At 36.0% G+C, this 14012-nt stretch overlaps 1 protein-coding gene across 9 annotated transcripts in view; it reads right to left on the bottom strand.

Moving 5' to 3' along the window:
- EPHA5 (EPH receptor A5) overlaps nt 1-14012 on the bottom strand; it is a gene marked incomplete at both ends in the record, with an annotated part of 329203 nt that overhangs the window by 90441 nt on the left and 224750 nt on the right. For all 9 annotated transcript variants that reach the window (XM_079777090.1, XM_079777092.1, XM_079777091.1 and 6 more), the window contains one exon: nt 4763-4887. In XM_079777090.1, the coding sequence (XP_079633216.1) occupies nt 4763-4887 (125 nt within the window). The remainder of the gene's footprint in view (nt 1-4762; nt 4888-14012) is intronic.

Below are 14012 nucleotides of genomic sequence, written 5' to 3'. Positions count from 1 at the left end.
ATATAGCTATGATTGTTACATACAATATTAACATTTATAGTGTAACGTAAGAAGATTTTTTTTTTTAGAAAAGTGCACAGGAATATCAGTGTTTGAAATTCAGCCATGTAATTCAAGTATGTGTGTAAATGTGAGTATACAACTCAACCTCTGTTTTTTCTTTGATATGTTAACCTAAAAATAAAAATCCTTTCAAAGTGAGAAGCAACAATCTTTTATTTGAGATCAAAGGATAGCTATTCAGTAAAGCACTGATTCATTCTGAAGCCCAAGTAGTGTTCTGATTAGAAGACGAGGGCAGAGGATATTTATGAAAAAGAAGGGGGAACGAGTACATAAATGGAAGGCATTTCTATTGATATAGATAAGCTAACATAGTGATGTCAATTCTAAAACTTTAAAAAAAATTTACTTCAGTAGTCATCGGATAGTCATAATATCTGATTTCATGTTATTTTTACAAACAGTTATTTGGGATTCAATGTTGCTTTAGGCCCAGGCCAAAGGTCATTTTGAACTGTTTGAACATTTTTAAAGTTTGATGCATCAAATATGCAAGGTGGTTCCTCTAGTTCAAACTCTGTTTTAAAGTGGCTCTGTTTATTATTATTTGACATTTAAAATAGGATGACATTATTTATTGAGCATCGTGAGCACACACAGAGAGAGATGGAAATAATATACATAGCAACCAGCACAACTTCTACAACATCATAGCTTGTAGGTAAATTTGATTTAACCCTATAGAATGATGAAAAATTCTTCTAAGGAAAAGAAAAAAGACATGGTTGGAACTCCTATCTATTGAAGTCACAAGGAGTACATTTTGCCAGAAAAAAGAAGAAAAAAACATCGCAAGGAAATTGGAAATTTCCTCCTTGAAATAATACAGTATCTAATACCAGTTGCATAAAATTATGCAACATACTGATTTATCTGTTAATATTGTGTATGTCTTAGTGGTTCCTTCTCATAGGTCTAATTGTACATTGTCTCTATGAGTATTTGAATACTATCTTATTGAAGGGACTTTGCAAAGCATATCTCTAAGGGATCAAAGCCCGTAAACACACATGTTGAATTACCTAAATGTCTTCCAAAATTTACCTCTCCTCCACTCCTTTCAATCACTGTCAGGTTAAAATTTCCTCCATATCACAAATCCCTTGTACACATCTTTAACACCCACACCCACATGACAGCAGGCTGCCAAGTCCTTGGTTCAGGCAGTGGCTTTTGCTGCCTTCCTGCCCCCTCCCCGCTGAGCAAATGAGCTACATTTCCCCAGCTGCTTAGCAAACACTGTTCACAAGCAGGGAGGGGAGGGCCTGGACAGAAGGAGCCAGCTGGCTAACACCCTGCCCAGGGGCAGCTTCCCTTAGCCTCTGCCTTTAATTAAGAGATGGCAATGGGCCCATCACCATGCAGGAGCGGAGAGGCCCAATGACCTCTATTAGAGCAGGGCGATTGCAGGCAGAAATGCCAGCTGGCAAATGCATGAGCCCTGGAAAGCTCTGCCACCTGTGTCTGGCCAAGAACCAACCAGGAAAGTAGTGGTGGCATTCTGAAGGTTCCAAATGGACTCTGGAAACCTGTCAGGACCCCTATCTTAATACACGGTATAAAAGCTCATTATCCTTTTTTCCCCCTTCTTCTGAAAGTGTTAAGCAAAATCAAAACAAAACTTTACATGTTTTTTATTGGTATGCTCAATAATTTAGCTTGGCAAAAAGGTCTGGGATTTAATATCTTCATTATAAAAAAATATTGACCAAAAAAGTTAATAACTTCCCCAAATAATGTATTATATAAAAGGTTTTGTTGATTTTTATTTCATGTAGGTAGGCAACTTATTATTTATTTATTGGGGAATGTATAGAACTCATTCTTCCCAAATCATTTTTCTTACTTTGAGTTATATAGGTAATAAACTGTGTTAATACAGAATTATATATAAAATATTAAATATAAAACCAAATCTTACTGAAATGATTTTAAAAGAAATTAAACTACAAATAAAATTCCATCACATGAATATAATCATTAGAAGAAATATTAATAGAAAAGAACTCTGCTCCACCACTTGTTGAGTAACTCTAGTAGCAGCCTAAAATTTTTAAAAAGAGAGAAATCATTGCTTCTATGTTATACAGGAGGGGCAAAAGTAGGTTTACAGTTGTAAGTATATGAAACAGAGTTTATTCTTATGTTATTATTTACTAATTATTGTATTATTTTCCATATGGACACCTATAAACCTACTTTTGCCCACCTCTGTATATATGGCACTCACACAGATGCTGGGAAGTAATTATAAAAATAATCAAAGTTTATTCATAAATGTGAAAAATAAGATAATTTCCTTAAAGACAAAAAGGAAAAACCAGACATTGGTCCAGCTAGTTGTTTCAGGGAAGAAAAACTATGCTAGAAAAGAAGTACTTTCCCTGGCCAGTTTGGCTCAGTGGATTAAGTGTCGGCCTGGGGACTGAAGGGTCCAGGTTTAATTCCGGTCAAGGACACATGCCCAGGTTGCAGGCTCATGCAGGAGTCAGACAATTAATGATATTCTCTCATCCATTGATGTTCCTATCTCTCCCTCTCCCTTCCTTTCTGAAATCAATAAAAATATATTAAAAAAAAAGAAGTACTTGTAGAACGTTTAGTCTCCCTGCTCTTGAACTTTATTTCATCTAAGAGACAGATATTCAGATGTATAGTTTTTGGTGTATAGTTATTTTTAAGTGCCATTATGCATTTCAACTTTTTAAAAAATCAAATTTAATTCCAATAAAAATTTGGGGACTTAGAATATTTAAAAAATTCAGTCTATGTTCATACACACACACACTCACACACACACACACACACACATAGTTCTAGTTACCTAACTTTGCATGAGTATTCAGTAAAAAAACGTTTATAAACAATTGAGTAAGAAATGCAAACTTTAACAAATTATATTTGGATATAGAATGTGTTTAAATTGTAGACCTGTTCAATTTAGACTTCAATTTGGAGAAATGGATCAGTTAGGGATAATTAATATAACATTTTAATTAATTTGCTTGATTTTTGCAATAAAATCTATAAACCATATCTCAACATTGGTTTTGCTTAGAGGTATTCTCTTAGAGCATTGTTGGTGAATAATGCATTTGATAAAGTATTTTTTGTGAAATATAAGTATCTTCATTTATGTTCCCTAATGACCCAATAGTTTACATTAAGTCAATAATTTACATCAACCATTTCTAGGAAAAAATTTTCGAAAGAAATAATTTCTGTTTGTTCATCTATATATAAAATCAATATATGAACATTGTACAGACAGACAAAACCTAGAAAGAATATGTAGTTAGCCCTCCTCTCAACCTTCCCACACATCCTACTATTTTGTACTCTGTTGTACTTTTACACAAGTATTTGTCAAATCAATAAATAAAAGAAAAAAATAAAATATATATTCTATAATGCATTGAAATAGTTCAGTGTATTTACTTATATTCTTATCTATGCATATACATAAAATATTGAATTTTAAAGTATTTTTATTAATAAGTAATCAGCATTTTTCATTATATTTTTGCATTAGTATAAGGATAATAATTTATTCCCCCACTCTCTTCCCATGTATAGTTTGGGCAATTTCTTAGGTATTGTGAAATAAGTTTTTGTACTACCTCTCACCCTCTTCACTCTTCCTTAAGAGTATAAGAGTGATGTCTCTGTGAGTCTGGGAGAAGCAACTGAATCAGTGTGGTTGAGCCCTACCCTTCCCTCTTGGGATCTGCTTCCCTGCATTATAATCTGCAATAAACCTCACTTCTATTTCCATAAGACACACACTTCTGGGTCAGTTTCTCCTACCCACTAATGACGAGGCTGGTTGGGAACTCCTCTCTCTTCATCTCCTCTGTTAGAACCCAGGTTGTTCTAGGGGTGTATGTCACTCAGATCCAGACCACAAAAATCACAGTGAAATGGGGCTGGGAGTTGGAAGATTCATGATGGCTGCATATCTACGCCAAATACTCCAGTCCAGCTTTAGAAATTATAGGCCCATCTTTAGTTTCCATCATTTGTTCGATTCCTTTATCAGTAGCTCACTTGGTTGTGGATCCAGAAAAGAAAAACTAGGATGATTATTGCCTTCAGACCTCAAAAACTATTATGGCAAACATATAAGCATGGACCCAAGAGTCAACCCAGGGAAGAAGAAATCAAGAAAATATAGGGAATGTGAGGCACACATTTCCAATTTTGGGCCCCAAATTTTAAAATAAATATTATGTACAGTGTTTGGATTTTAGGCTACTTTGTTATGGATTTTTAAAATGTATACATTACATACACATCTTATCTGTTCACACTTCCTTAACAGCATAGGTATTGTGCAGGGTTATTGTACACAAGCGCTTTTTCCTGTAGTACACCTCAGTCAGTAATGAAGGTCAGCAACGGGAGTGTTTGTGACACTTGGAAAATGTCCGATGACTTCATCTCTTAATGCTGTGAAACCTAGTTAAGCTGATGTTAGACTATATGGCAGTATCCGGGCAGCATAAACTAGTTGGCAGCAGAAGGACACACATAGCGTGCTCCCTGTGCACTCCTCGCCTCCGTAATCATGACTGCAGAATCAATTGTCATTGATTTACACATAAAATTGCAACAGGCTTTTCTACAAATTGGATAATTGCTGTTTCTAAAATGGGAAAAAAAAGAAGAAGAAGAAAGGACATTATTTTGTTAGTCCCACCTTTTCAAAATATTTGATTTCGTACTCCAGGATGATTCCATTGGGGCGATCTGGCTCTTGCCAAGACAAAGAGATGCTGTTCTTTGCAATCTTCCCCTTTTTTACATTGGTGATTGGAGAGGGGGCTGCAAAATAGTATAAAAAAAGAGTAGCGTGATTAACAGAGCCCTGAAATTATAACTGTGTATAATGTATATTGGCATTCCTGGAACGCAGTATAATAAAAATCCCAAACAATTAAATTTTCTTTTAACCTGGAAACAATTTTACTTTCTCTATATAATACAAGTTTTTATAGATTGTAAAGTGTTTTACAAATATAAATCAACTAAGTATCCTGAAAATTTTCTATCATAAAAATGTAGTCACACAGAAACTAAAGTCTGCATTTTTTTCTATAAAGTTTAGAAACATAAATGAATGATTTTACTTTTTCTTAGTAAGGATATCTGTGTTGACCTGAAATACTTGTTTTTAAATGTATGGACTCTGTATAATATATACCATTATGCTCATAGATATGTAAGTATCTATATTACTACATTTTTGCATCTTTAAGGTTCTTTTATTTATTATTTGTGAAATTGTGAGTTCTATAATCATTATTAAATTTATATATTAAATATAGTGCATATTTCTTTCAAAATTATGTTATAAAATATGTTATATCTTGGAAACAACTGCAAATAAAACAAAAATTTTCCTTTGTTTCCATTTCCCACAAGTATTTCATGAGACGTCACAATCACCTATAGTATTTGTTGTTATTGGCCACTATCTACTAAAAAGTACAAGAAAAAGTACTTTTCTGATGAAAATAGAACAAATTGTATGTTATTTCAGATATGTCTGGATATTTTAAATGCCCAAACATATGAATATTTGATTCAACACCCATTTTTATGAGTATGTTGAGACTTGTGTGGACATTGGGTTTGACATTATAAAGAGGTATTGATTAACATTTTTCTGATATAGGTTACCTTTATTTTTGTAGATTTTAGCTTTTATAAAAGACATAGGAAAGACTATAATCATCTAATAAATGATGTGTCTGTGATATAATATATGTTAGATATAATATATATATATATGATGTACATATGAGATGTTAAAGACAGCAGACATAATGAGTAGGGTATAACCAGAGTCATAGCCTATCAACAGCAGAGCATTATAAACAGTATCAGACATCTGCTGAAATTCAATTTTATATACTCAAAATTTACGTTTATATAAAAATTATATATATATATATATATATATATATATATATATATATATATATATATATGATTATCTCAAGAGTATAACACAAACCCAGATTTTCAAACAAGGATCACCACATGCGTGTCCTCTCACCCCACCTCCTGCTACTGTTCTTCAGCAGCCCTGCCCAGGCTTTCTGCTCTTAGGCAGTTCAGACACACTTCTCCCCAAGGGCCAGAGCACTTGGCATTCATCACTCAGAGGTGCTTCTCCAGAGCTCTCCCTTTCCTCAGGGGCTCTCCTGAGACCTCGACTGTCTACTTTACCACTCGAATAACTGAGTCTCACCTCCATCTCTTCTCACCTCACCATGCTTTCTGCTCCTTCAGTGTTTCATTTTCTCCTTAGTTATTTTACTTGTATCTTCTAATATCATATCTTAAATAGAGATTTTCTTTTTTTCCATCCTCTCAAGTAGAATATAATTTTTGTGAGGGCAGAAATATATTTATTGTACTCATTGATGACTCTCTAGATTTAGAACAGTGCCTGGGACGAAGGAGCATCCACTAAGTATAAATGGTATGATTGATGGTAAAGCAGAATCAAAGTAATATACAAAAAAAAAAAACTAAACCTATTTTTAAATTATATGTCAAGGAACTCAACTATGAAACTCAACTATGAAGTGTGTCTTTTAATAAAATTAAAATAAACAGACATATATCTGTGAGAGAGCAAAATTAGTTAACTGTTTCATGTTTTATATACCCACTAGAGGCCCAGTGCATGAAAATTCATGAACTCAGGGGGGTCCTTCAGTCCAGCCTGCACACTCTCTGCAGTCCGAAACCCCTCGGGGGATGTCTACCTGCCAGCTTAGGCCCACTCCCCAGGGGATCGGGCCTAAGCTGGCAGTCAGACATCCCTCAGGCAGCCCGGGAGCCCTCAGGGGATGTCTGACTGATGTCTCATCTGCAGATGGACATCCTTAGCACTGCTGAGGAGGTGGGAGAGGCTCCCGCCACTGTTGCTGTGCTTGCAGCCATTAGCCCAGCTTGTGGCTGAGTGGAGCTTCGCTTGTGGGAGTGCACTGACCACCAGGGGTCAGCTCCTGCATTAAGCATCTGCCCCCTGATGGTCAGTGAGCATCATAGAGACTGGTTGTTCCGCTGTTAGGGTCAATTTGCATATTACCCTTTTATTATACTATATAATAAAGAGCTAATATGCTAATTAAACCTGATGGCAGAATGACCTTCCAGAATGACCAGTGGGCGGGGCTGCAGGGCCGGGGAGCTGGGGGGCCGTAAGGCAGCCAGGGCTGCGAGGGCCAAGCCCCTTGCATGAATTTTGTGCATTGGGCCTCTAGTATAGGATAATAGGGTGATAATGCCTTCAGTACGTTAATGTGTACTTTTGTTTTTTTAATCACAGATCTTTCTTAATGTGCCCAATTCCATAAAGTTTTTTCAAGAATAACAGTATGCATTTAAAGCCCAAATTAACTAAAAGTAGTTTTGAAATTGCTGTATATTCACTTCTATGGAAATTGTAATAGATTGGCAGTTCTCACAGTCACATTTTGGTATAGATTCAAAGTCCCTATTGATTTCCTGGTGAGGGAAAGTCATGCCATATTCTGCATGGTGGACAAAGCATCCAGAAGACAAGAAACGAGAAAAAGTAAGCTATGTGCCCCCCCAGTTCATCAGCATGTTTGTAGCAAAGTAGCAAATTTACTGAAGCAGAAATAGTAACAGAGACTCATGGAAGACAGCAGAGTTTTTAATGTACTTTGATCAGTAGTGAATAGCTTTATGAGTTATCTTGAATCATGAATTAGGCTGACTTTCCCATTAGCCCTATATACTTATTGCACTATGTTACTAAATATACAAAGACGGTCTTGAAAATTCTTCATTCACTTTACTACTTTGCAAACATTCTCCTTTTGACTGATGTATTTCTTATAAGTAACTGTCAGTTTTTACCCAATAATTGATGGTGCTGTCACCTTCCTATTCATAAATTGCATTTAACGTGTATGCTCTATGAAGGAAGGATTAATTTGGTCTCATTCACTGCTCTATTTCTAGCACCAGAAAATTATTTTGCATATAGAGATTTAATAAATATTTATTGAATGCACACATGCATGAATGACTAAATGGGAAATACATATATCATCATGTATCATTCCAAACTGATACATGTTGCACAGATTAGGATCTTATTAATTGGAGATGCTTGCTTTATTTTAAAACTTAATTCTTTAATAAAATAATCAAATGTTTCAGAGTGAAGCTATCAAATAAATATCAATGCACACTTAACCAGGCTGAAGTGGAATATTTTGTTATTTACTTACATCATTGAAAAACAAAAATTGGGTAGCTTTCAAAGACTGCTTGATTGAATAATGTCATTGTTTGCCAAAGTTGGTTTTCTCAGAGGTTAAATACAGAGTGCCCTTTAAAAGTGGTTCAGAATCGGGGAAGAAGACCACTCAGAGTAGTTTAGGAACAATGTGCTCTCTGGCAAGACCATCTCTGCATCATTTGGGGAAAAGCTGACCAATGTGGGGACACTAACAGCTCCTGGGGACATAATGATGATGCACAAATTGTGAATGGCAGCCTTCGCCCACTACTGTAGAGCACTTTATGGGTATTGTGCGCATTAAAATAATTGCAGCCAGATTTGTCAGCATCAAGGGCAGGTTTAATATATCTCATTCGTCTTCCTCACAGATACCCTTTGCTCATTCTTTACCCACTTAAGCTTTTATTAAGTAAGCCTGAAACAAAATGAGAAGGATGACTTAGGACATTTCTGCTTGTAAATAAAACTATTACTTTCCTAGTGTAAGAAGAAAATGCTAAAGAAATCAAGTTGTGAATAAAGCATATTACTTTACATAACATCTGAGTTTTACCTTTAGGATATGTGGAAACATTTTAAGTTGCTTCTGTATAGCAGTTTTTATATGGAGCTGACCTTTGAGGATCAGTGTCATAAGCAAAATAACCGCCCTTTAGGCTAGTAACAGTTCCCATTGTGGACTCATTATTTCATCTCTTTGAATTTTTAAAAATAAAACTTAAAATAGTTTTATATTTATAGAAAGACTAGAGACCCAGTGCACGAAATTCATGCACAGTGGTGTGTCCCTCAGCCCAGCCTGCACCCTCTCCAATCTGGGACCCCTTGAGGAATGTCCGACTGCCCGTTTAGGCCCGATCCCAGTAGGATTGGGCCTAAATGGGCAGTCAGACATCCCTCTCACAATCCAGGACTGCTGGCTCCCAACTACTCGCCTGCCTGCCTTCCTGATTGCCCCTAAACACTTCTGCCTGCCAGCGTGATCACCCCCTAACCACTCCCCTGCCAGCCTGATTGATGCCTAACTGCTCCCTTGCCAGCCTGTTTGCCCCTAACTGCCCTCCCCTGCAGGCCTGGGTCCCCCACAACTGCCCTTCCCTGCAGGCCCGGTCGCCCCCAACTTCCCTCCTCTGCTGGCTTGGTCACCCCTAACTGCCCTCCCCTGCAGGCTTGATCGCCCCCAACTGCCCTCCCTTGCAGACCTGTTCCCTCCCAACTGCCCTCCCCTGCTGGCCATCTTGTGGTGGCCATCTTGTGTCCACATGGGGGCAGCCATCTTTGACCACATGGGGGCATCCATCTTGTGTGTTGGAGTGATGGTCAATTTGCATATTACTCTTTTATTAGATAGGATTATAAAGACAGTACAGACAGTTCACGTATACCCCACACCTAGTGTCCACAATCAGGAGCATCTTACATCTGTCACTATTTTTTAAAAAATATATTTTATTGATTTTTTTACAGAGAGGAAGGGAGAGGTATAAAAAGTTAGAAACATTGTTGAGAGAAAAACATAGATCAGCTGCCTCCTGCACACCCCCACCTGGGATGTGCCTGCAACCAAGGTACATGCCCTTGACAGGAATTGAACCTGGGACTTTTCAGTCCACAGGCCGACGCTGTATCCACTGAGCCAAACCGGTCAGGGCACATCTGTCATTATTAATGAATCAATATTGATATGTAATTCACCTCAGTCCGAACTTTATTTAGGTTTCCTTAGTTTTACTTATTATCCTTTTTCTGTCCTAGGATCCCATCCAGCATACTATATTACATTTAGTCATCCTGTCTCCTTAGGCTCCTTTCAGCTATAATAGTTTATGAAATTTTGCTTGATCTGATGACTTTGACAGTTCTGAGACATACTGGCCAGGTACTCTGTAGACTATCTCACCATCGGATGGGTTGGATGTTTTTCTCATAATTAGACTGGGTTATAAGTTTTGGGGGAGAAAACTATACAGGTAAAGTGTCATTTTCATTACATCATATCTAGGAAACATACTATCAACATAACTTATCACTGGTATGTTACCCTTGGTCATCTGACTAAGATGGCACCGATCTGTCTCCTCCACTCTAAAGTTATTCTTTTCCCCCGTTTTCTATACTTTGTTCTTTGGGAGGAAGTCACTCTGTAGCCATGCTTATAAGGAACAGGGTTATGCTCGAATTCCTTGAGGCTGTCCGTATAAATTATTTGGAATTCTGCACAAGTGATTTGTCTATTTTCTCTTATTTATTTACTTTGTATTCATTTATTCATATCAGTATGGATATGTGGAGATTTTTATACTTTGGGTTTCTAATCTAGTAATTTACTTGGTTACTCAAATTATTAAACCTGGCCATTGATGACTCTCAGTTCTTATGTCTCTTTGACATATCCCCATCGTTGTGAGTTTGTGCACCTGTTTGTTTCAGATATCACTTTCTTACTTCCTGGCACTATAAGGACAGCTCTTCTAGGCTCATCTTGCAGATTTATTGGCCCCGTCTTAAGGCAGTCACTTTTCCTAATGCCACTGGTTTCTTTCACTGGACCATGCTGTTACAAACCAAGGTCTAGAAGAAAGGCATGCTCCTTGCTCCTGGGTGTCATTGCTTCTAGGCCCTCTTAGCTGACATAGCTAGGAAATAAATGCATCTATATTAACCTGTGTATATCTATAAACATTTCTATATATAACTATAAATATATACACATATAAGTATATTAAGCTAAACATAAGTATACACTGATGTCACTAGTTACCAAACAGATCTTTCTAGCCTCTTTACCCTACTTACCTGTAAGCTCCCTCTTCAGCAGTAGTTCCCACCACCCATTTACTTCAATTCTAGTAGATAGGTTTAGTGATTAAATAATTGCTCATCTTAACTCTTTGGCTTATTGATATTGATATGATAATGTAGAAATCTATAACATCTCAGTGGCACAAGCAATGATATACAAAACCCTGTCATCCATTATGTAAAACAACTCATGTCTTCCTCACTTTTCAAATACAGAAACTGAGTTTAAAGCAGTGTCCCCAGATGGAAAGAGTGCCAGACAGCTCTAAAGTCAGACAGAATTGGCTTCTAATCCTTTGGAAGCCAGCCAGTTTCTAGCTGTGTGTGACACTGTTTAAGCTATTTAACCTCTGTGAATGTACTTTTTATCTTTAGAATAGGAACAATTACACAAACATCATATTTTTGTAAGGTTGAAATATGATTCTGTGCATATAGGTATAGGCTGGGTGCCAAATAAATGCTGTTTAAACATCATTGAAAAATACTAGACAATTGTTTAGGAAGACTTCTATAATGCATTCTCCATTACTCCTTAATCCTCTAATGTACATCAATCAAATGTTTTTTTTTTCTCTTCTCTGAACTTGGCACTCTTCTAAATGCTGAAAAAGATCAAAAGGCAAAGTACCTATACAGATAAGATTTTCTTATTTTCTACATCCAGTGGATTTTACAACTCTGCATTAATAATTATAGGTAAACTTCCTTGCTTCCCATAAAATTGCTAATGAGCCAAAAGTATTGAACTAGAATAATGTCTGCTTTATTTTTTTTAAATAGAGTGAACCTGATGAAAACATGAAACTTAATTGTTCAATAGAATAAGAAAATACCACTCATCAGTCCCTGTACCCAGTGCCATTTATGTTGACAAAAAAATAGATTAGAGATAGAATTAAGTATTGATTATTTGTATGAAAAACACACAAATATTATATCATCATTAATTTGACTTTTCTACCTACATTTTGAATATTAAAGCATTGTGAAATTTAAGACACTATTGAAACCCTTTTGATCTATTAAAATCCGTGGATGTATAAAATCTTATTCAGAAAGCACTCCTTTTATTTTCCTGCAGAAATCCCTCCACATGAATAATGTATTAGTTATTTACACACAAGTTTTAAAAATAAATGCATATTTGATGCCAATTGGCCAAGTAAGCTGTCAATATCTTCCAGCTGAAAGCCACTACTTATCTCTCCATGCACAATTTATCATATTTAGGTGCTTCTGGCTATTCAGATGAGTCTGGGCCTATTTTTACTTAAAATCAAACAAACAAACAAAAAAACCAGATCAATTGGATTCTACAGGAATTACTGACTCAGAAGGTCAGACTGGGGCCAAGGATTCCGTGTTGTTAATAAACACTCCAATTGATTCACTGTATCTGCAAACTTGGGGAAATACTGAAGGCAAACAACACTGGGATTAGTTCTTCTTTAAACAAAATATATAAACTTGGAGACGTGAGGCTAGAAAATCCATTAGTGTTAATGTTTTGTGAACTACAGTTTTTTTGTTATTATTGTAGTTTTATTTTTATTAATCAATTTTTTTTAGACAGTGAAAAGAAAGGAGAGAGAGAGAGAGAGAGAGAGAGAGAGAGAGAGAGAGAGAGAGACATGCTGTTCCACTTGTGCATTCATTGGTTGATTTTTGTATGTGCCCTGACCTCAGGGATTCAACCCTCAACCTTAGCGTATGGGAGGGCTCTCTAACAGCTGAGCTACCGGCCAGGGGAACTAGTACTTTCTTTGACCCTTTGGCTCACTATTACTGCCTGCTGGCCTGCTCTCTCTTGCTATGTTTGCCTTCCTTCTTTTGGCATTGATTCTTCTAATATTTGGTATTTTCTTGGCTCTTCCGTTTTTGTGTTTTCATTTTTTTAGTAAACCGATTGGTTTGTTCCTTCACACATAATCTAGTTTAGTCCTATGAGACTATAATCTCCATAAAAGTGGAAAATTGTATGTTCTTCACTATTGCCTGCTTAGTCCTTAAAACAGCTTCCGGATGATGGTAGATACATAGTAAAAAGACACTTTAGCAAATAGAAAAGTGAATGAACAATTATCTGCTTTATACTACAACACATTTATTTTGTGTTTTTCAAGAGTGTTATATGAATAAAGTCATAAGGTATATATATTGTTTTTACTTAATTAACAAGAGACAGGAAGAAACTGTTGGGAGAAAAATATAATCACTATCTTGTTTATGGTGATGTTTCATAGGTGTGTGCATATTCTAAAATTTACCCAATTGTACACTTTATGTGTAGTTTACTGTATATCAGTTGTACACCAATAAAGATGCTGAAGTGTGTGTGTGTGTTGTAAATGACAACTTATAATTGCTTCTACCCTTACTGAAGACAATATTATTATTCTACTAATTGGACTCCCTCTTTTCAAATCTTCATGCCTTCAGTGATTTCTGCTAAGAATAGCCATATCTAAAAATCAGAAATAAAAATATATGTGCCCAACATTCCCCAAGACTACTTGTCAAAATGTGATTTAGTTAGGCAAGTATAATAAAATAATATTGAAAGTTTTAATTTTGGAAAAAAAAATGTATTGGTATTTTTGCTTTTGTATTGTGCCATACTTTGATGGTGCAATATAAATGAAGGTTGTATAGCAAGTTATAACAGATTTGTGACTTAAAATCAATTTTAATAAAAATAGATGGCAAATGTTTAAATAAGTGAGAATATAGCATGAAAAACAGCATAGCATAAAGGTAAAATAAAATAGAAAAGAGTGTCACCAAAATGGTGTAGCCTAGATGTTCAAGCTACTCACTGTGACAAACTGACAGTATATTGTCTCCTATGCTT

The sequence above is a fragment of the Cnephaeus nilssonii genome, assembly GCF_951640355.1.
Source record: "Cnephaeus nilssonii genome assembly, chromosome: 1".
NCBI classification, from domain to species: Eukaryota; Metazoa; Chordata; class Mammalia; order Chiroptera; family Vespertilionidae; genus Cnephaeus; species Cnephaeus nilssonii.
The sequence above is the reverse complement of the archived record's forward strand: the minus strand, read 5'-3'. Positions and strand labels throughout refer to the sequence as shown.